The sequence below is a fragment of the Brienomyrus brachyistius genome, chromosome 9, assembly GCF_023856365.1.
Source record: "Brienomyrus brachyistius isolate T26 chromosome 9, BBRACH_0.4, whole genome shotgun sequence".
Taxonomy (NCBI): Eukaryota; Metazoa; Chordata; class Actinopteri; order Osteoglossiformes; family Mormyridae; genus Brienomyrus; species Brienomyrus brachyistius.
This window is the reverse complement of record NC_064541.1, coordinates 3,073,517-3,098,196: the sequence shown is the minus strand read 5'-3', so window position 1 is coordinate 3,098,196 and position 24,680 is coordinate 3,073,517. Positions and strand designations below refer to the sequence as shown.

At 39.4% G+C, this 24,680-nt stretch overlaps 1 protein-coding gene across 3 annotated transcripts; it reads right to left on the bottom strand.

Annotated features, from left to right (window-relative positions):
* Positions 1–4,860: 4,860 nt before the first annotated feature.
* On the bottom strand, positions 4,861–23,790 carry znf1035 (zinc finger protein 1035). Of its 3 annotated transcripts, XR_007399506.1 has the most exons (4): positions 23,590–23,790; positions 17,449–17,661; positions 6,114–16,200; positions 4,861–5,823 (listed from the first exon to the last, which is right to left on the bottom strand). XR_007399506.1 is itself a non-coding variant. In XM_049024240.1 (3 exons), the coding sequence occupies exon 3, from the start codon at positions 16,148–16,150 to the stop codon at positions 8,060–8,062; it is 8,091 nt and encodes a 2,696-aa protein (XP_048880197.1). In that variant the 5' UTR covers positions 16,151–16,200; positions 17,449–17,661; positions 23,526–23,790; the 3' UTR covers positions 4,861–8,059. The 3 variants fall into 3 exon arrangements, 2 of the variants coding, with proteins under 2 accessions (XP_048880197.1, XP_048880196.1); XM_049024240.1 differs by having other exon boundaries at positions 4,861–16,200; positions 23,526–23,790; XM_049024239.1 differs by having other exon boundaries at positions 4,861–16,200.
* Positions 23,791–24,680: the final 890 nt, after the last annotated feature.

Sequence of the window (24,680 nt, the reverse complement as noted above, 5' to 3'; positions counted from 1 at the left end):
ATGTAAGGAATAATTGACGACGGGCCGATGAATTATTAGAAAATAATGCACACCCGAGGTGGTAATGCGGCCACGATGCGAAGCGTCATTTTTAAACGTCATTTTAAAGCTGGCAATGGAGGCTTGAGCCGTTGATAGCAGACTAATGCAGTTAATAATGAAGTTATTAGAAAGAGAGCGAGAGAGACAGAGAAAGAGAAACAGAGAGAGAGCTTGTATGAATTAGGCTACCTCTGTGTGTCCCTCAACAGTGTTCTGAAGCACCGTCTCTAAACTGTAAGTCTGCTTTAAGATGCAGTGCTGTTATTACCTCGCTAGTGAGAAATGTCATGTGTAGCCTTTAAGTTGGTACACTAGGCTAACTAATACTGCTGCAGCCCAGTTGTTGAAAGTTTCGTATTCACTGTAAATATTAAAATTTACTTTCGGAAAATCGTCTGTCATGTTGTTGTTTTTGTTAGTCCTGTGTGCTGTATAGGTACTGTATGCTAATTTCCGTTATTACAGTTAACTATGCGAAGTGATATGGAACTGTAATGCGGTCAAGAGAGCTACCTGGAACTACGTTTGCCGTGCGGTTATCTGAAAATAATTGCACACGAACGTTCGTCAGCCAATCAGATTAAAGCATTCAACGGTCCCGTAGTATAAATTAGCATAATATACACTATATTGCCAAAAGTATTGGGACACCTGTCTTTACACACACATGAACTTTAATGACATCCCATTCTTAATACATAGGTTTAATATGGAGTTGTCCCACCCTTTACAGCTATAAAAGCTTAAAATCTTCTTGGAAGGCTGTCCACGAGGTTTAGGAGTGTGTCTGTGTGAAGTTTTGACTATTCTTCTAGGAGAGTATTTGTGAGGTCAGTCACTGATGTTGGATGAGAAGGCTTGGCTCACAGTCTCCGCTCTAATTTATCCCAAAGGTGTTCTGTCGGGTTGAGGTCAGGGGTCTGTGCAGGCCAGTCAAGTTCCTCCACATTAGACTCAATCATCCATGTACTTAAGGACCTTGCTTTGTGCATTGGTGTGCAGTCATGTTGGAATAGGAAGGGGCCATACCCAAACTGTTCCCACAAAGTTGGGATCATGAAATTGTCCAAAATGGCTTTGGATGTTGCTGCATTAAGATTTCCTTTCACTAGAACTAAGGGGCTAAACCCAATCCCTGAAAAACAACCCCACACCATAATCCCCCCTCCATCAAATTATCACTTGGCACAATGCAGTAAGTACCATTCTCCTGGCGACCGCCAAACCCAGACTAGTCCATCAGATGGCCAGACAGAGAAGCATGATTCATCACTCCAGAGAACAAGTCTCCATTGCTCACGAGTCCAGTGACAGCATGCTTTACTCCACTACATCCGATGCTTTGCATTGCACTTGGTGAAATAAGGCTTGGTTGCAGTTGTTCAGCCATGGAAACCCATTCCATGAAGCTCTCTACGCACTGTTCTTCAGCTAATCTGAAGACCACATGAAGCTTGGAGGTCTATAGCTGTTGTAGCAGACAATTGGCGACAGTTCACCATAGAATATTTAGTAGTGAGGAAATTTCATGAATGGATTTATTGCACAGGTGGCATCCTATCATGGTACCATGCCTGAATTCACTGAGCTACTGAGAGTGACCCATTCTTTCGCAAATGTTTGTAGAAGTAGTCTGCATGCCTAGGTGCTTGCTTTTACAGTCATACAGCTATGGAAGTGATTGGAAAACCTGAATTCAATTATTTGGAGGGGTGTCTCAATACTTTTGGCAATATAGTGTTGATGGGTGGGTCAGATGCCATTTGATTTAGCATTGCTTCAAGTTGTAAAATCTTTTATAAGCTAAGGAAATCCAGAATAACAAAGTCCCAGTTTATAAAGTAAAATGGTGTATAATCCAGGTATAAATGTGGAAGGTCCAGCTGATGTCAGGAGAGGCAGGTGAAGAAGCTGCTTCCTTCAGCGGGATGGAGTGGTGGTGTGGTCCAGCAGCAACCATGGGAGGATGGCAGATGTGTAGCTGGGCTGGGTGGGCAGCAGACATAGGTAGTTCAGGTCCAGAGAGTAAAAGTCGAGACTCTCTAGACCTGAATTACACACCTCTGGTGGGCAGGTAGGAATTTGCCCGCCATCTAGAGCTCCAGGACAGAGAATTGAACAGAGCATTAATACATCTGTGTGACAAAAAGTATAAATTATATAAGGTAATTTGTAGTGCGGTAGGGAGATAAGGAGGCCCTGGCAGCTCTAATTAACTACAGCAGCTAAACCAGGTGGGAGAGGTGGGAGGGAACACAGGCATTAGGAATCCCTGAGAACCAGCACTCCAAAAACACATAAGACATGTGAAGTCAAAGTGACAGCACTGAACAGCCAAAGACAGTGATCCCCAACCAACTCTGCACTGCTGACTATAACCCTAGCTGGGGGTAAGAACTAGGAAGGGTGTGTTTTATGTTGAGTGGACTGGCAAATCATACAGGACATCAAAGCTGGCAAGCTGTTGAAATTCACTCTGGTTCAGATCCGCTAGGGCAGGGTTATATGCCTCAGTGGGAGCAATCCCATCCATCTAAATGTAACCCATGTGCTAGATTTGTCTCTTGTAACTGCCCACAGTTTTACTGGCCATAGTGAGAGCAATTCTATATCTTTATTTCTGCTACTGCTTCTTAAATGTTCATTTCTGAATTAAAAGTTCCATCTCCTTTATGGTATGTCTACTCTACAATTAAGTTCTGGTTACTTTTCTAAACCTTCAGCCTCAATGGACAGGAATGGATGGTTGCTGTAGACAGAAGATCTCACTCACAGTCATTGCTTTGTGCTAGTCCAACCTTAAAATAAACCCATACAATTGGAATACTTCAGTCGAGTCATGAGGATGCCTGAGTAGCAACATTGAAGCCCTTATTGATTGCAAGCTGCAGGGTGTGTGCGAAACAGGGCACTGATTCCCAAAGACTTTGATTTGCCAGAACCATGTTAGCAGCGTTGTTGTGCACATATGCCATAACTTTTTCAATCTCAATGCATCAATCTTTGCAGTGACCGTTTTGCGCGATGGGACAGTATAGTGGGGCTCAACGTAATTCATTTAAACGTTTAAAACCTTCACCTTCAACAAAACTAATAGGCAGCAAGTCTTCTGCTGTCATTTCTGCTATCAACTGCGTCATCTTCTCTGCCCTGCCTTTGTCGCATTTCTGTCTGATGGTGAAATCTCTTATGCTCGTCTGACTGCTGGTAGTGGCATCGGTATCATCTGCCTTTTTGTGTTTATGTGCAAGATGATAACGCATCGAGCTTGTTGTGGAGTTGTAGACGAGTGTGGCGCTGCACATCTTACACTTAACTGTTTTTTCGCCAAGTTTTTCAAAGTGTTGCCAGACATCGCTGCGCACTTTAGAAGCCATTTTCGCTCTGTTCTCCGGTCTTGTCTCTACCGCCCAAATACCAGCATAACCAATCAGAAAGAATGAAAGTAGTTTAATTTTAAAAAATGCATTTTTAGAGCCAATCGATCGTCATTTTCATGCTCTGTCGTCGCTGATGGGTTTGAGTAATCGATTAATCGAGTACTCGTGCACATCCCTAATTTATACACTGATGATGAGGCACAGGGCAGAGACAGGAGTGAGTGGTTGACACATTAAGCGTTTACCAATGATTTTCAACAACTGAGGGAAATATAACACAGCCAAGGCAGGACAGGACAAGGAGGATGGAAACCGGACTCAGATTTTACATCAACCTTCCTGAAGTCCCAAACTTCTCTCGATCAGTTAGAAATTTGTTCACATGCTAAGACAGTTTAAATGCAAATCTTTCAAAACATTAATTCATTATTTCATGTTCTAAAAATGTACAATGTATTTTTTGAGCGGTTAAAGAGGGGTTAACCCATCAGCTGTAATTTCAGTGAAGAACAAGCAAGACTACACCACTTTGTATAATAACGAAAGCCAAACTATTTAAAACCTCATAGTTATTTTTGATTTGAATTATTTACTCATTCTCTGCGTGAATGGGTGGAGGTGCGTGGAATAATTATCATCCTTTTAAATTCTATTTTCTTTTTTTATCCGTTACTATTCAGTCTCAGAAGTCTTGACCCACTAAAAGGATGTATCCAAATATTTCTTTTATATAACAATGGGAAACAATTTTTTTTGCAAGAATTTGGTGAATTTAGTCCTGTAGTGGGGCTTTATAAACAACGTGGGGGCTTTGAGCACAGCCCCTGTCCCTCAAGTTTTTTTATGACATCTTCTAAATAAAATGGAAGCACCATACTGTATGTGACGCCCGGCCCGTCCGCTCCTCGTGTGTGCCACGCCCCCTAATTACCCACGTGTGATTTCCTGATCGTGCCCAGTCGTGTCTTGTTTCCTGCTGCCTTGTTCCATGTATTTAAGTTCCTGATTTGTACTAACCCGTTGTCTGTCATTGATGTTAGTTGGCGTCTTCTGTTCCCTGCCCCGGATCCCCTAAATAAACCCCTGTTTGCCCTGATTTCGCCTTGTCTCCCGCTACCTGCCTGCCGATCCGCACGATCGCCGCTTCGCTCAACCGCGACCCGTGACACTGTATACCCAATGTTTTGTGCCGCTGGAAACACATTCAAAGCTTAATATTAAAGTGTATCCTACTCTGTATGTATTAAACTCAATAATTATACCAAATGAGACAAATGTAGATATTTCCACAAGTTTTTCCACATTCCTTTTTCGTGTAGTTGATACCAATGGATGCCTAAGTCAGACTTTACACTGGCTGAGGCACATAAAGAAATGTTTATCCCCATGCATAAATAATTCAGAGAATAACTGACAGAGAAAGGGCAGAATAAACAACTAAGATGTTTAGGCTTTTATTTTTTTACTGCAGGGTCTCCTTAAGATCTTCAGCTAGGTGACAGTAAAAGAAATAGACTCAATTCATCCACAAGGATACACTGACAAATAAGGCAGGGGGTGCACATAATCAGTCAGGGCATCAGAAAAGTTATCCAAGATGAATAGTAACTTCTCTTAAAAAAAGTATTGTATTTGAACAAGACCATTAGTACAGCAAATGGCACAAACAGTACTTGCTCTGAAAGAGGGCTGCAACAGTATTGCACAATTACCTCACGTCACCATCTTGGTGCATGGTCAGTCATGGTAACGGAGTACTCCAAGCACATGAATGCATGCAAGTCAAGCAGGACTTTGTCACACCAGTCATATTCAGTACACTGCATACAGTGCCACAAACCAATGTTAAATAAAAGCAAAATAAAACAAAAGCAAACTACGAAAAAAGATATTATTGGATCTGTCCTATACACAATTAAAACAGAATGATTGCAACCCACCCACTATCATTTATGAGGACATTGTTAATTGTCTGGGATTTGAAACATCACACATAACATCAAAAGTGATTTTTCTTTATTTCTCTCTGAGTACAAAGACTGCAGAGGAAAAAACATGGATGAAATATTTCAATATATTCATTGGTAATTAAAACTGTACATCTAATACTCAACATCACTGTTTTCATCATGAAATGCTAACGTAAAGCAGCTGTGTTGCTCTGTGCTGTAATGTTAACATTACACTGCTGTGCCTGTTGTCATTGTTAATACAACAAATCTAGACTGATCACACATGAGTGAATGTGTTTTAAAGGTAAATTGCCGATTGATTTGTTTTATCCCTAAATGTCTGGTTTCTCTTTTTGCATTCTTCTCTTGACATACTTCAAACTGCTGCATCCCATGCTCACAGCTGGTGCCCCGTCATTGCTGCTTGCTATACGTAGTGGCTGGTTTGCCTAATGTGGAAGTATAAGAATGGTTTTTAAGACGTTTCCACATCATACTTTTAAAAGCACACAATTTTATGTCATCAGCTCTCATAAATTATGCAGCACAAAAAGTCATAAAATGACATATTCATGTTAAGTTACATCAGTCACCACAAGCATAAACTGAATGGGGATCACAAGAATTAGTAGTTTGCATAGCTAATGTTCACCAGTTAAATATGATCAGTACTGGTATCTACAGGAATAAACACATAGAAAGACAAATTAGAAACACATAGCTTTTGCATTATTCTTACCATAGACAAAGTGATCTTTACAGTCTTTGCCGCTCTTCTCAGTATGAGCTGTTCTTGAGATATTGTGTAACTAATGTCTGCAAGGCTGGCTGGATAACACACTCTCTCCCCCGTTGATGGTTTTTCTTTTTTTTTGTTGTTAATTTTGGAAATCCTAAAGGGTCCTTTACATTTCTTGCAAACATTTCTGCGCTTGTAGCCGACAACAGTACACCCAAGCATAATGATTGTGGCAAAAGAGCACGGACTGTACACATGGAGTACCGCATCAGACAGTAATCTATGCACCAATATGGCCTTTGCTTTTCGTGGATGGTAAAGTGTGATGTTATGTGCAACCCTCCTACTGGCAACAAGGAGAACTACACATACTTCAGCCATAAATGCACATAACTGCGGTAATCAATTTTCTGGCTAAAGCAAATCGAAAACCTTCAGATTTTGTCCACAACCCATTTAGAATTTTTTAATAGATGTTAGCCTACAGAAGACACAATTTTGACTCTTGATTTTCAGATGGAGTTGACACCAACATATCCAGTTGTAAAACCAAAACCTTGGTAGATGTCAAAAACAACTGCTAGATACTGAAATTGTACTGAGGATGCTAGCAGACTGCCCATTGGCTGTTGAGGTGCAAACAGAATTCAATCTAAGAAAAAAGTGCAGTAGAAAAATCTACTGCAACTAACCAACCCTCGAACACTCAAAATGTGGTCCTAAATATGAAAAAGGACGATTCAAAATAGTTTATTCTGTTTATTTTAACAAATCCCTCAGAAAAAAAAAATCTACTAAAATTTTAAATAGAACTTAGTGTTTAAATTGGTTAAACGCTGACTCAGAATTGGATGTAAAGGTATTCCTGGTTAAGCAAAAGAGTACACAGTATTTTTCATACAAACTATCTGCTGATTACTATGCTTATCCCTCCTTTAACAATGGATTGACAACAATACAGGCTGGACAAGTAATATCAATGCTCTTACAGTGCATACTCCCAGTTCTCACATTATTCTTATGGGTTAAATTTTCCCCAAGTCATTTAACATTTTCGGGTCCATAATCCCAACCAATTGTTACTATATACATAAACACTATTTACATTCTGTTTTACATACAAGACTAAACTAGAAAATCAAAACAACCCAGAAGTCTGAAACATCGCTCAATTCTCTGCCCATACAAAATTAAAACATGGAGTATACATATGCATATACAAACAGTAAGTAGAAATACTGAACATAATTTCTTCTGTACAAACTATTATACTGGGAATATTGGAAAAATATTAAAAGGAAATATTTTACAAAATTATACAGCAAACTGTGCAGCCCAGTCAATTCTAGTAAATACAGAATGGAATTAACATTTACATAATACTTAATCCACTTATATACTATTCAGTACTTAAGTTCGAGAGTACAAACTCTACATATTAGAGCAAGATATTTAAAGTCACATAAGTACACCTGATAACACATTCTGAAATATTAAAAATGTGTTGAAACTGTTGTGAGAAAGTAAATACAACAAGAAACTCTATAAAACAAATTCATTACAGCATAAAGAGATTAGGTGACAATGCACACACTGACCAAAAGGAGCTTTTAATATTTACAATTCACTGCAAGCATATATTTTCGTAATTACAATAGCCAGGATTTACCATTTTAAATGTACACATGCACAAACTGTATTTACATTCATGAATAAACAACCCTCTACATTAAACACTTAAACCTCCAACTCTGGAAAGTACACAGGGTGGAGGGAGTCTAAAGAACTGCAGATCTGATAATATATTAACTGAGGAAAAAATGCCTTCCAGAATAGTAATACTTAATAGGTAAAAAGATCTTAAGTGGAAACAGCAATGAGACAGTTTTCATACTTTGAATTAATTACAAGAACATAGCGATAAGATCTCCTCTTCCAGTTACAAGTTATGCAGTGAAGGAACTGGACGTGTTGGACACATGAGCAGATAAAGATGACTGTGGTAATGCATGTGTGCTCTGATGTTCTTCCAGGAGGTGGAAAAAAGCAAATGCTTTGTCACACTCTGTACACTCATACACAACCTGCCCAACATGCGATTCTTGATGCTGCCGCAGATGTGCCAGCTGACCAAAAGATTTGTAGCACATGTCACAACGAAAATCCCCCCTAGTGTCCTCCAGTTCTTTACAGTGAGATTTCGTGTGTCGTGACAGATCTTGAGATGTTACAAAACATTTCCGACACACCGGACACCGGTGCCGCCGGGTTTCATCATGCAAACCCTGGTGAATCAAATAGGCCTTTGCATCACCGAATGACTGAGGGCACAACTTGCAACGATACAGGCGCTGATGAATCAGCTCATGCTTCTTGAGGTACCTTTTCTTTGCAAAGAACTTGCCGCATGAAAGGCACTTAAAGGGACGGTTAATAGTGTGTTGCTGCTGATGTTTCTGGAGGCAATCCTTGGAAGTAAACCTTTTGTCACAAACTGGGCAATTAAAAAAGTCTTCCCCTACATCCACCTCACTGTCATCATCTTCTGTAGCTTGGGATACAGCGACTGGAGCAGTTTTCCGTACAGAAGACGAAGATGGCAAACAGTATTCACTCTCCTTATCTGGACGTTTTCTGCCTCTACAGAGGTGATGCCGGAAGGTATTACTGCCCAGAAAACTATTACCACATTCTGTGCACTCATACTGCACAGAGGTAGTTAGATGACATTCATGTTCTAAAAGGCTGCTTTTGCTTGCAAACATATTTCCACAAATCTCACATGCAAATGTATTGTCTGCATGAATTGAAAGGTGGCTTGCTAAATCTATGGCATGGAGAAATTGGGATGGGCAGATGGGGCAGTGGAAGATATTTTCTGAGTTATTCCCAGCATCTGTTGAATTGGTTGTGTGGAGAGCATCTGTGGACTCCTCAGTACCATGTACTTTTAAATGGTTTAGAAACTGATGACGGTATCTGAAACAAATGTTGCATTGGTTACATTTGTAGCTGGAGGGTCTTGAGATTTGGTGACTGAGTTGATGCTTTTTGAGGTGAGATCCATGACGAAAATGCTGGTTACATTCAGGGCAAGAGTAAGGCCGTTCTCTGCCTGCATGGCAACCATGTTCTGAGAGTTGTTCTGTATTCTGAAATCGCTTGCAACAAACACCACAGTGATATTTCAGCCGATCCAAATTAGAGATATGAGATGACTGCAGTGATATATTGGTTGGTGGCAGCAGGGGAGGAAGACTTTCATCTTGATCTGTATGGCTCATGCGATGCTGAGCACGGCTAAGTTTACAAGAAAACGTTTGATCACAGAGGTCACAGGGGAAGTTATCATCACGATGAGTAGCCATGTGTTCTGCTAACTGTGTGGGACCAGTGAAGCTGAGCTGGCACTTTGGGCAGCGGTACGGTCGGCTTTTTCCATGGGTGTGCTTATGCTTACGTAAAGCAAAGAATGAAACGAAGCCACGGCCGCATGTTTGGCACTGAAACTCAGATTTGTGGCTTCTCTGGTGTTGCTGCAGGTGAGCAAGCTGGAAAAAACACCTTCCACACTCTGCACACTCATATGGTTTCTCACCAAGGTGACAACGTTGATGATCCTCTAGGTTTTCTGATGTGGGAAAGGTTTTTCCACACACATGACAGGGGAAATAAGGTGCAGAGTCAGAATCATCACTGTTGTCTCCATCTTCATTGTGTGAATAATTCTTTCCTTCAAGATTCACAACCATACTACATTTTTGCTTTAAGAATAGCTTTTGTTTCAGTTGAGTTTCTATACCAAACCCTACATTATGACGTTTGCAGTGTTTTTGATATGAACTTCTCTGAGAAAAGGACCTGTCACAAACCTGACAGGTATAAGCGCATGTATCTTTGGGAAGTTCATGGTGTACAGCAGAGGTGTGTCTTTTTAAAGACTGACTTGACCAAAACCTTGAGCTGCAGAGTTTACAAGTGAATGGTCGATTGGGGTCGTGGCAACTTTTATGGACTTCCAAATCTGAAGGATACCGAAAAGATTTTGGACATTCTGGACATAGATATGGTGTCTTTTTGGAGTGCTGCATTTTCAAATGTCTGTATAATACAGCTGACTGATTAAATACCCTTCCACACAACTTGCAAACATGTCCTTGTTTTTGTTCTCTCTCCTGGCGACTATGGCCTTCCAAATGGCTGATAAGTAAAAGTCCATCAGTAAAACTCTGATCACATTCTGAACATTGATATTTATCGGTAACACTCTTTCCAGAAGAATTCTGCTTGTCTTGGGTACCAAATGAAACCGGTTGTTGACACCGTTGATCTTTGTTGTCCTCCTTGCAAGAAAACTTAGTTTGTAGTACCCCTGTCCCTGTAGCTTTGGACCCACTGTTAAACACCAAAACAGTATTCTTGGCGTTGTAATTCAATTCAAATGGATGGGATGTCTCTGTATGCGACTCTCTTGCTACCACTTGAAATCGGCACTTTCTTTGGTGTTTTCGCAGTAAGCTCTTACTCCAAAAGCCTTTTTTGCATCTTGGACACATAAATGGAATTTGGCCTGCATGCATACGAAGATGCATGCCGAGTCCACTGGTATTACAAAATTCTAAGTTGCAGTGTGGACAAACAAATGGTTTCTTATGAATTGCAATTGGAAGTTGAGTACACAATTGATCAGAATTCTTTAATTGGTTCTCTTCATAACCTTCATCAACTGGCTCGTCTTTGACATCCATGCTAAATAACTGTTGCTTGACTGGTAATGTTGATGTAAGTTTCTGAGAAGTATTTCCCCGATGCACAGCAAGGAAATGATGTTGTAGCTGTGAGAACAGCAAGAACCGTTCACTGCAGTTAGCACAAGAAAAGCCCTTGTTTTCTGATGAGATACTGGGACATACAGGCTTTTCTAAGTAGCAGTCCATTAACTTTGGAGTGACCATACAAGAGTTCATGTGATTTTGGAGTTGATCTAGAGAGATAAAAATTTCACCACATTTGTCACAGAGCATTCTCTCTTGTTTCTCTGAGCCAATTTTGCACTTAATCAAATGGCGCTTCAAATAGTCCCGCCGGATGAAGCGTTCGCCACAGCTGGCACAGCCGAAAGGTTTTTCTCCTGTGTGCAGGCGGGTATGGACTTTCAGTTGTTCTTGGTTTTTGAAGCGACGGGGACAGAAAGTGCACAGGAACTTATGCTTGTCTGGGTACTGCCTTTGTATCTTCATGAGAAATTCAGATGTCTCCCTGCAAGACTGAGTAATGCCAGTCTCCTGTACAGCATGGAAGCTACTGCTTTCATGTTGAGAACTCTTTGTTTTAGAGGTGAAAGAAAATAGCTGTCCCTTACACTTCATATTGTGTTTTTTCAAAGAACACTCATGAGAGAATGAGCTACCACAGCGACTACAGCTGAAAGGCTTTACTGTTATATGCTGCAAGGTTACATGACGACTTAAATTGGCATGGGTGGTGAAACATTTGCTACAAGTTTGACAGTGAAATTTTTGCGCCTCTGTTGGTTTCTCCAGTTTGTTTTTCCATCCCTTCCCCAGGTCATTTAGACTAATCTTGAGAATTCGAACTTCAGGTCTTACCTTCTTGCCAGTACAAGAATCCTCATGCTGTCTTAACGTATCATAACGAGAGAAGCAGCTTTCACAAGATTTGCAATGGTAAGGGTTGACCTCAGTGTGTGTTAAAATATGACGTCTTAGATTTCCAGTGCGCATAAAACTCTTCGAACAGAATTTGCAGTTGTACTCTTCACTGTCTCCTTCAGTTAGCGGTTCACTTGTTTGTTTGGAAGTAGTATCAGATGACATATGCATGCTGTTTACAACCTTTATGCTATCCCTTGATCGCCTGTACTTATAAGTACCATTACAGAAAGCCTCATGCTGAAGATAGCGGCTATGACTGGCATATCTATGACCACAATGCATACATGCATGCGGTTTGTTCCTTGCATGAACTATGAGATGTCTTAGGAGGTAACTTCGATACCTAAAGACTTTAGAACAGTGTGGACAGCGGTGCTTCAATTTGTCTGTGCTCCTTGTGCCTATGCCCTTAGCAGTACATTTCCTTTCATGGACAATTTGATTTGATTTTCTGTTAAAGGTCTGTCCACACTTCCCACAAGCAATCAAATGACTGCTAGATGCATCTGCATATGTTGTAGCTGAAGGATCACACATTTTCTCATGAGACACTAACCTTAATTTTTTGTAACATTTACCACATTTGGAGCAAGGAAAAACCATCTTAAGGATGTGATTTTTGTGGTGCTTTGATAAACTACAGGGCCAGAAAAATGTTTGTGGGCAGTATTTGCAGGTGTACTTTTTCTTACTGTTGGAGGAAAGAGGATCATCCTGCTTATCAATCTGGTTTGTTTCAACAGTTGAACATTTCTCTTTGTGGGTTTTAAGGCCTTCATAACGTGCAAAGCACATTCTACAGGTGTCACAACGATATGGCTTTTCCCCAGTATGTAGGCGAAGGTGTCGAACTAAAGCGGTACGCCCAGAGAAATGTCTTTTGCAGAAAGGGCACTGATTTTTAGAAGACTTTGACATGTGAGATAAGCAGTGCCTATTCAGTGTTAAGGCACTGTCAAAAGCCTCTTGACAAAGTGAGCACTGAAACTCACCAAGGCTGCCTTCATGCTGTGGTTCTGGTGGCGGCAGCGGCGGAGAAGAAAATTCTGGGCCTTTCGATGGTTTTTTGTTATGCTTAGACACATGTCGGAGAAGAAAAGCAGGATATTTGAACTGCAATGGGCAATCAGGGCACTGTAGCATACCCTTATTTATATGGCTTTGTCTGTGTTTTATTAGATCTCTAATTGTAGGAACAATCTTCTTGCAAACAGTGCACTGAATTCTTCTTTGGTGTACCTTTTTATGAGCTATTAGGTGTGCGCTTCGCAAAAAGCGCTTTCCGCATTCTAAGCAACGATAAGGTCTTTCACCTTTATGCATCTTTTCATGTTTTGAGAGAGTGGCAGAGGTGCGGAATTGTTTTTCACAATAATGACAAGAGAAGGGAAGGCTGCCAGCATTGTTTTCATTGCGGACTTTGGACCTTGGATTAATAGTTTCAGTGTCTGACAGAAGAGGGTGAGAGTTCTGCTGCCTGAATGGCTTTCCAGTCTTCTCAAACGGCTTGTGTTTCCTCATGTGTTTATATTTACCAGACGTATGAGCAAATGTTGCTGAGCAAAAACTGCATTTATGGCGCAACCTCTCAGCATGCCGAGATTGTGTCAGTGGCCGTTGATGCTTTTGAGGCAACCCTTTTTTCTGTTCTTGGATTTCCCGTCTCATCTTCAAACTCTCTCGGAGAATATACTCTTTCATGCAAACCATCTTTATATGTCTGCTGCGATTAGAGGAATTAGAAAAAGTACTTTTGCAAAAAGCACACTTGTACAAATTACCTTTTTTGCCCTTGCCTTGCTGTGAATATTCTTTAAGACACTGCAACCGCATATGACGGAAACGGTTGAAGGAATATTTAAATAGACGTGGACAAAGGGGGCACTTGTACTGCCCTCGAGCATTTTTAATCTGTTTTGTAATTGTAGATTGAAGCGTGCCATTTTCATCTTTACAGGCATTCTTCTTATGCCTGCTTAGATTGCTAGCATGTTTGAAGGTTTTGTGGCACTTAAGGCATTTAAAGTGCCTTTCATCAGTTAGTCCAAGTTGGAAACTCTTTTCAAAAACATCAGAATTATTCTTGCTTGTTGGACAACTGCCCCTGCGAAAGTCCACCAACTTGACATAGCATGGAAGTAGCTGACTACCCATGTCATCTGATGGAAGGTGGTACACTTTGACAGGAGAGTAGGATTTTTGGTGCTTTACTTTTTTATCATGAATTTTCAATGGTGGATGCGGACACCGAGCCAATCGCTTGTGTCGGTTCAGACTTGCTGACTGAGCAAAGTAAACACCACATTTTTCACACTTGAATGGTGTAATGCCAGTATGTTTCCGTTCATGCTTGTAATAGTCAGAGAGTCTGGTGAAAGTCAGGTCACAGTACTTGCATGTGCGTGACGTGCGGTAACTTCCTTTCTTAAGTTTGTTTACAGTATTTATCTGCCGTACACAAAAGTGTTTCTTAGCTTGTTCAAGGTCAGTAAAATAGCAGTTGCAAGTCTGGCAAAAATGAAAATTGTATTTAGAGTGAGCAACATGGTGATGTTCTATGAGGCATGACAAACTAGGTGATGGATCTTGGCATTCAGCACAGTGGTATCCCTTCTTTTCTGTAACATATTGCCTTGCAGTCTTCAGCAGCACAACGGGATGTAAGAGTTTCTTTAAATGTTGAGAAGTCTCAAAATGAGTCAACACTTGGGTGGTGGAGGAATCAGCAGCCACAACAAGCAAAGCAGAATTTTCATTATTCAAGGGAAAAACAGGTCTGTGCACACTTTTAGACAACACAGAAGCCTGTTTTTCAGAAGATACAAATATTTCATTATCTTTCCAGGAACTTGGTACGATGTTATCAGTAGAGTTAGTATTGGAGACAGGCAAACTTGTTAGTAAAAGATCTCTTGAAATATCACTGCAAGAATGATCAATTTTAGTATATGTATCAATACACTTCTGATTTTCAAAAATAGATGCACAGGTGTCAGATGCATGTGAATTTAAACTGTCCCCTTTTAAGCTGCTACTCTGAGAGGATGTAGCCATTACCTTGTTTGAGTCAGTAACAGATGGAATATTATGACACACAGTGATAGGTAATTCTTGACTACCACTTGCTGTGTACGTTTCCTCAGGCTTCCTTGTAGGAACAGTCTCTAAACCCATTTGCACAATGGCAGAAGGACCACCATGTGATTCTCCCTGTACGGTATGTATACTGTCTTCGTGGGATACCTTTCCACCATTCTGACTCTCTTTTGTAAGGCTAGACTTATTTGCAACACTGTGAAAGTTATTTAAGCCTAAGCAGCGCTGAAGGAATTCAAAGCTGCTACAGTGTTGATCCTCACTTTTGCTAGTACCAAGCAACTCACCAGAATATTCTTTATGACTGTCTTTCTGTTGTTGGTCACATTGCTCCTGGATTCCCATTTTTGAACTGACAAAGCCATCTCCACAAGGTGCAAGCACTTGATCTATGGCCTCCATTTCATAAGCAACAGTACTATCGTTTAAGTTCCTGCAGGTATCAGAATCATGTAGATTGCTGGAATCTCTGCTGGCAAAAAAGCAACCTTTACATTGATGTGTTCCACATGTATTAATATCACTCCTACCCTTTTGTAGATGCAAGCAGTCATACTTTTGATCCACAAACATCTGTTCTCTCTGGTTCTTATCCTTGGCTTCTTGAATTTTCAAATCAGAGGTACTACCGCAACTTTCATCTTTACAGGTACTACCAGGGTGGTTAGATCCATTTTGACAGTTGGGTTCTACCGATCCAAAAGAGTTAGAGAATTCCAAAAATTCAAGTTTCCAGGTGTTTTCACTTCCTTGAAGGTCATTATATTGGCCATTGCCAATGTTTAATTCAGTGCAAGTAGTAATATCTCCAACATCCGGCTCTGAACAGCTGCTAACATCAGAGTATTGATCAAAAATAGTGGAGTTCATCAAATAATTGCATTTGCCTTGGGAGTCTGCATTTGCTTCAGTCACTCCATGGAAAAGACTTAAGCATTGTGTGTCATTAGCTGTAACATTTGCAGCAGCGCAGTTTGGAAGTTCCAGCCTCCCCACCCCATCTGGCGGTTGATGCGGACAAAGCTGTAGCGATTTCTCTTCTGCATGACACCTTTGGTGAGGTGGGTGTTGTCTTGGGGAGTCCGGTGTTGTGTTTACGTTTGAATTACAAATCGAAGAAAATACATTCTCGACGTGAGGAGTCTCTTGCACAGTAAGACTTTTAGAAGGAGACACCAAGTTTCTCTCCAGATTAATGGGAATTTCTGCAGACCCAGGATCTATCATTAGCTGGGTATCGCAGCATGTGTTTTGTCCATGTGCCATACCAATTTTTGGAAACCAAAGTTGGTGATTAGTTCCCTTGTTCCCAAACCCTATTTAAAAAAAAAAGAAAAAAACCTTAGGGAGTACATTTATTAAATGAAATAGTCTTGAGACATGCAGATTCATTGACAAACTACATCTCTGGAAGGTCCAACACCGCATGCGTGAAATCTTGCCAACCCACCGTGGGCAACATTTTAGAATAGCAAGACTGAGTTAAACATTTTCCCAGACAAGTATGGGAGAAACTCGCCTCACAGTAACTTCACACACAAACATGACCAAAAGGAGTACATTAGCTGCCCAGAAATCTGTGATAGGTCTAAAGAGTAAATCAAATCAAAGGTTCACATGCAGATTAACAATAAGAGCCCAGTCCAATTCAGTTCACGATATCAACAGTCAGTCACCTCATGTTATTTTTGCTAAAAACTTGAGGGTGTTCTTCCCAAAGTTCAAGTTTTGGTTGAGCTAATTTTCATCATTATGCAGAAGGATTACTGCATTAGCTTATGGAAAATTTCTTCAGTTAAATTCTAAATAGTCCAGGCACACAGCCATGAAGCATTTGCATGTTAAAGTTCTCCACGTCTTGGGTTAAATCTACAACTACATACCTTCATGCTTCAGTTTGCAAACTACTTTACATTTTGATGGACAAATTCAATTGAATCCAAGTCAAATATTAAACTAGAGATTACAGACCAATGATTTTGTGATCACGTGGCCATTTCGTTGACTTAACATGTTTTTTGGAATCATTGCCCACTGAAAGGCTGATATGGCTCTTCAGAAGCAAATTTTTAAAATAAATGGTATACCTGAAGGAATCAAAATCTTGAAGTCTTAAGAGATAGAGGACCCATGGAACAGCTCAACAAAAAAGCCACAACATTTTTTTCTGCAGCAGTCATATTTGGTTGCACATTGGTGCACATTCGATTTAAACTAGACAATTTATTTCTTAAATACAAATATTTCAACAGTACATTCAAAGCATTTCTGCAATTCTTATAATGTACAGTTACATATGAATAGCCCCAAACATATTAACAATATACACTGAATTCGTTTAGATTCAGTGGGTACTTCAGAAATTCTCCTGAAGTTCATCTTTAGAACATTCACTAGTCAGTGAAGAAGGATAAAAATACGCAAGGCATAAACAGAATCTTTGCAGTGGAAAACATTGCTTATTCAGATATGAACCAAACTCCTTTGATTGAATGCTAATCAGATGAGCTAGAAGCAGAGCCAACTGGTACAACATGTCATGAACATACAATAAACTGACTTACCAGGAGGGTCCACAGGAATCCAAATCAATAGTGAAGGACGGCATTCACTTTCGACATAAAAGGGCTCATGGGTTTCTCACTCCAGCAATTGGGTCAACCTCTCTCACAGAGTAGATTCCTTGCATATTTCCTGCGAAATCCAAGTTGACTATGCCCTGACCAAACCGGATAACTCAAAAGGTTCTCAGTTTTTGTTTTAGATGAATTTGTCACCTGCAGTATGGAGAAGGGGAAAAAACAGCAGAGGGTAAGAATCCTATACGGAACCTGTGGATTCTACCAAACCAAATGTATTTGCTTTGAGCACCCATGTAAATATTTAAATGTCTTTGAAATTCATCAAAAGGAATCACTGTAGCAGACTACTCCAAAATGTACAATTTTTATAGTGATATTTCTGCTTTTCTTTGTTAAAAAAAATCATGAAATCAAGATATATGCCTCTCTGTCCATACCAATATATTGAATACCCATCCATTTTCTGTAACCGCTTATCCAATACAGGGTTGCAGGGGGTCTATCCTGGACGCTACGGGTTCAAGGCAGGAACAACCCAGGGGAGTCAAACCATCATAGTAAAATGGTTCATTTGTAAGAAAAATTAAAATAGCACCTTGGATGCATAAGTAAGCATGCTCAACATAATTTGGGTTATAATGCAGAATTATTGGACACTTGAGACTCTCTGGGGAAAAATAGTTGATCCAGCTAATGTAATACAATGCAGAAGAACTGTTATAATTGAGAAATGAGATAGCAGAGAGGTGTGAATTGAGATCACGTTTTTACGATTAATTGTGCAGTCCTACACTGATCCTAACCACTGTCCACGATTGGCTGCCATAATGCGACGCTGTGGGGTTGATTAGCGCAGCATTTCTCAAACTTATTTGTTCTGAGGACCAGTCATGACAGGCTTTGGGGCTGCAGGGCCCTGCATAAACAACCACCCCCCGGGGATGCGTATCTGCATAGACAGATATATATCTATAGTAGTAAGATCTAATAATAACAATAAACAGTAATACTATTTATTATCATCATCATCATCATTATGATTATGATTATTATTATTATTATTATTATTATAATACCTGACCTGATCTGACTGAATTTTGATTGGTGCAGAAGTGAGGCTCCGCGGACCAGCAGGAGCCCTCTCATGGACCGGGACCAGTCTGCGGCCCATAGTTTGAGAAACGCTGGATTAGCGGAACTATATGAAGTTACAGACAGGCTATGCACCTCGCACATCTGAGAATAGTCTAAATTAATGTGAACTCATGCATTATTGTTAACAGTAAATTTTGGAAGCATGTAATGTTTGCAAACTAAGCCAGTGCTTTTAATGTTGCAAATTCTAGGTTTATAATGTAATAATATAGATTTCACAAATGATTTCTTGCGTGAACATGAGTCGAAAACTGCGAGGGTTGGCAACCCTGGCAAAGCATATATGTTTAGCGTGTATCCCTGAGTGTCGTGTAAACTGATGGTTTCCCTGGCTGTGCCACTGCTAGTATTAAACCGATAGTGGCCATTAATAAAAAGGCTATTACTATGCGTATTACTATGGCTCGACTTTTCTCTACAATATGTTTTTAACCTCTTCATGTGGGCCTGTTGCGCTAAAAACATTCTGTGCCCTCAAAGGTTGTGAAACTGATAATATTCTGTATATACACACCCCCCCCCCCCCCCCCCCCCAAAAAAAAAAATATTTGTTTTTCGGAAGGTTTGGCATTTAATACACCTATTGTAATCCAATTGCCTGTGGTTGCTGGTTAACTTATTATATGTTCTTGTTTATAAAGGCAAGATTTGGGATTCCAAAAACAGTTGCTAAAAAAAGGTGTGGAGTGGCCATCTTATAATTGGAGTTTGGGCCAATACATTATTCAAGAAGAAAATAAAAACACATCAATCCTTAAATTGAATTAAATAAAAACAGCCAGTTCTGTTGGGGGGGGGGGGTCAGATGCATTTGACCTTAATGTCCTACTTACACTACACAGCCAGCATTAAAACGCAAAAGACAAAATTCAAAACCGACGAGTTATTTATGCAATGCTTAGCAGTCATATTTTACAGTTTTTATCAATATGTAACTCCCTTTGACTTCTTGTTTAGATGTCTTGGTTCCAAAAGCATGATTATTTTTTTTCTGGGAGTTAATTTTTTTACCACCCGAAGCAGCTTGACCACCCAGTGCACGCAGGGTAAGGGTCCATCAAAAAGATGTGCTTACATGTGTGTTTCACCTGTTCCCAACACACAATTTAGCCCAGATATATAAATGGAAATAAACAATAACAATAAATTATTATACTTAGTATTAATATTATTATGAACCCAAGTAATCTATATATTTAGTATGCGAGCCTCACCAGAACCATAACCATGCCAATATGACCCTGCTTATTAGCAGGGCTGAAAGCATGACCAAAAACTGAACTGGTTGCGGCATAGAATTTGTTAAAATGTATAGACATACTGGACATGGATTTGCTGAAGGAAATGGGTATATTCTATATTTTATTCATCATTAGTTATATCGCACACTGCAATGTATTGATACATTCCTGAGAACTCTGAACTTCCAATCTAATGCAAATTCCGCTCGCATTTGATGCTTGCATAACACGGCGATTCTCACAGATTTGATAGAAAATTACGAAATTAGCACACAGTAATTCATGATGTGCACTGTGTGGACAATAAATAAGCATCTCTTTGGTTTCATGTTACTGCTGCTGTGACTAGTCTCTCCTCACGGAACGGCTCGGTTCCTGTATGCCAGTGCAAAAGCACCATTAGACTGCCTATACCACGAGGTGCCCTTCTCTCGGGACTTAATTGCATATTCAACAATTCACACTTCCATAACATAGGTCTACTGCCTGATGAGGATATTATTTGTAATTATTGTAATTTCCGTAAAACTCCACGTCAGGGTTTAAAATTTTCTAAGCTAGAAAGACGACATTTCAGGAGATAGAGCTTCGTCCTGGTAAACTCTGCCAAGACATGTAATTTTATTGATTATTCTGACGTCAAATTTTAAGCAGAATCTGGATGGCTTCCTGGGTACTACAAATAACCCAAACAACTAGTAGAGAATACGGGATTTTTTATGCCATTGGAAAACCGATGCCTTCAAGTACCGTACTTTTGGTACTTTCTCGAAGTGTCAAAAGTACAGTACCTAGTGCAGCAGAAAAGCATCCATAATGGTAAACCTACCACTAGGGCGCTCACAATATAATCACAATCACATGGCACACGCTCAATAATTAGAGTACCAGAATTTGCAGGTCCGCCACTGGCACCCTGTGCTTCTTACAAATGAGAGCAGGTTCACCCTGAGCACATGTGACAGACGTGAAAGGTTCTGGAGAAGCCATGGAGAACAATGTTGCCTGCCTGCAACATTGTTCAACATGGCCAGTTTGGTGGTGGGTCAGTGATGGTCTGGGGAGGCATATCCATAGAGGGACGCACAGACCCCAACAGGCTAGACAACGGCATCTTGACTGCCATTAGGTATCGGAATGAAATCGTAGGACCCAGTGTCAGCCCATATGCTGGTGTAGTGTGTCTTGGGTTCTTCCTGGTGTACGGTAATGTGAACAAAATGACAAAGTGTCAAATCCATCATTTAAAAAAAAAAAAACATGGCATGATACAATTACTATAAATTTACATGATCAATATTAATATTCTTATTACAGAAATATAATACGCAGTAATTATTAGCTTTACATACATTTTAAAATATTTTGCGGATAGTTATTAAATCAAGTAATACATATTTTATACACAATGAGACTAATATACAAGCCCAACTTGTAGGTTTTAAAAGTAAATCTAATTCACTGCTGGACAACTTGGAAGCTACTGTTAGATGAAAAGGAAGCCTTTGTAGTTAGGCTAAAAACAGCAAGAACATACACCACCCTGCAAAATGTATCATTGGAGAGGCCGTTTGCATGGGTCTCTTACTTCATCAGACTGAAAGTGAAATTCCACAGTGCTCTACTATAGAATATGCAAAACTTTCCAATGCAATCATGTCACTTAATTCAGTAGTTATGTCTGTGTCTCTGGTGCTACTAAATTTTTGTATTGATAAAGTTTAAATATTGCCTGTCAATATCGGCTAAAACTATAACATCAGACAAATAATATCTTGATTTCTAAACAATATTAATCAATATATTGCACATATCCATCACAATTTTTTTTAAAGCTACAATACATAAATGACAATAAGATTAAAAACTCAGTGGCTATTCTCCATCAGATAACAAGAATGCCCAACCAAAAAATGTAATGATATTCTTACAGAACATTGGTTTTATATTTTTAAGAGTGCTAGAGCACAAAACACTTTGTATCTAAACCACAAGAAAAAAGTGACCTGACCATTTGTAGAGCTAATAAGGATGATTTCTTGACAAAGATCTTAATCTATTTTTATTAATTGCATATCTAGTGCAAAAGTGCAGCTACTCTATGAAGCACAGGCAATAAACCAGGGGACCTTAGATGGGATGCCAGTCCATCACGTCAAATAAGAGCAGTAAACACAACTTAGAGATACACTCAAACTACATTTCTGGATCAGAGGGAGAAGAGCATGCAAACTCCACCAATACAGGACTTAAAACTGAAGATATGAAGCCGTTATATATATTTTTTGTATGACCCCAAGGGCTTCTAGTTATTACATAATGCCAGTATTCCCAGAATCCCCCAAAGGGTCCTCCAACTCTAGAGTTCTTATTTGGAGTTTTGTTAATATTCTTCATATTAAAATATTATAATCAAATTTTACTGCATAACACTGCATATGTATTTCATGTAGAAAGAAGCTGACATTTTCCACTGTCCTCTATTAATGAGTAATAATGAGTAATGAGGTGAAGCAAATGCAAGTGACAACACTGGAAGGTTTTTCCTCAAAGTTGAGGGAACAACAATATAGTTACTAAATTGCAGTTAAATAATATTCAGACAATACACAAAACATTTTTGTGATTCTTGCTGACAGTGAAGTGCATTCAAGATTGTTTTTATACAGTCTGTGTAATACAAATTATGTGGGGGTGGGGAGTTGCACATGTGAATTCCAAGTGGAAAGAATATGAAAATATCCTGGCTTGTGAAACCAACAGTGCCATGACAGGTACTGATCTCTTTCTGAATTTCCTCCAAGTTTGGTATAAATATTGTGAATTTTTTAAACATCAGAACTGATCATTAGATGCTTCCCACCCACTTATACTTCCCTTCAACCACTTCTAATTTCCATAAATCTCTTTTTAAAAGTTAGTGTCCTTATCCATAATGAAATTTAGTCCAGTGCATTCAGAAAAAAAATACAATTATTGCACTAATAAAATCTGGTGTATAAATATAAAAAATGTTTACTAGCAAACAAATGCCCTACAAACATTTAGATATCAACTTTGTTGCATGTCAAGTAATTCAAAGCGGAATTGAAATTTATACTTTGTTTACAATATTACACAATTATAAACTCATAAACTTGTGACCTATCACAACAGTCTCCACAGGTGATGCATATGCATTTAATGTCATATAAAATAAATCTTGCCATGTGAACTGGCTGAAGCAGCTTATAATATAACCGTTCTCAAAAAGATCACCCTCGTTGTTAATCGAGCAACAATAAGTTTACCACCTTCCTAAAAATGGGATTCGATGCACGGGGTAATATGTACACACAGACACACGCACGCACACACAATATTATATCTATCTATCATATATATAAATCATCAGATATATATATACACACACACATTTCAAAGACAAATAGGAAAAACAGGGAGGAGCAACGTCGGCTAGCTAGCGCTTGCCTAAAGAAAGGCATACCATCCCTTTTTCGAACACCCTGACAAACCGAAATACGCGTTTAACATCACAACAGCGGCCAATAATAACAACTGGTGTTATGATGAAATTATTAGGCACGCATAATATAGCATTACAAACGCTAGTTTTGCCCACATGTATCATTATTTTCTTACGTTGGAATTGAACTAGCTTACTGGCAGGATATAAATGGCTTCCTCGTGAAAAAATCGGCGCAGTTGTGAACGTTTCTTCACTTACTGTAGCTGTCTTCACCTCTCGCTTTTCCTCCGTGTCCGTCTTCCCCTGGCTATCAACGCAATTACAACACACGCAACCTTTAAGTCTCGTTCATTCGTACTGACAAAAATAATCAATTCAATTTCTTAACAGCTTAAATATATTTTATTTCGGATCTCTACCTTCCCCCCGTTTGGCGCATTTGTTAGACAATGTGGCTAAACCAGGGCCACTTTTATGACACCACTCTATACTAACCAATCGAAATGAAGCTCTGATTCGTAAAATCCCGCCCCTCTCGCCGCGCGGCTTCAACTTACAAGTTCGTCTTTGCGCATTGATGCTTCTGCGCATGTACAATGGCGCAATAAAGCAATAATGGCGGGGAACCGCAGTTATAAAGCCCACACGTAATGATTTCCCCTCCTGGGTAACATATTTTGTTAGGTTTGTAACAGACACTATTATATATAGATGACATAACATTGCCAGGTAATCTGTGATTGCCCAAATTAAAAAGTGCATACTGAGGACAATTCATTTAAATCTTCAATACAAATCTATTCATGATACTACGTGAATTGTAACAATGTTTTATTAAACACTGAAACCTCAATCTGCACATAACTGTAAGACTTTTTGTATGTGTTACTATTTATCTTTACTAAGTGTAAATCAGTAATCCAGAACAGACTTGCTATTAGATGTAGTCTGTAGTGTCTTATTACAAAATTACTGCACAATACAATTGACCTCTATTTTGCATGCATATAGCTTGCCCTGTTATAGACATGTCACAAGACGCGCCTCGTTTTTAGTCTGTACCAGAATATACTAGGTCAAAGGCATTAACTATGGTTATTGTACCTAAAGCATGTAGATCGGCTTCTTCAACTGGATAAACTATGAATTTTGGAGCTGATTGCATTATGAGGGAAGCTTACAAGTATATCCCAGTTTGAGTTATATCCACAAGAGAAAATCTTTTAGTTTTTTGATTAGTTAAAATTAGACTCTGACTTCCTGGCTGACAATCCTGCATCATAGAGATACAAATTGTTTGGCTTGTGGTTTAAACAACCTTTCATTGTAGTCTGATGTTTGAAATCACT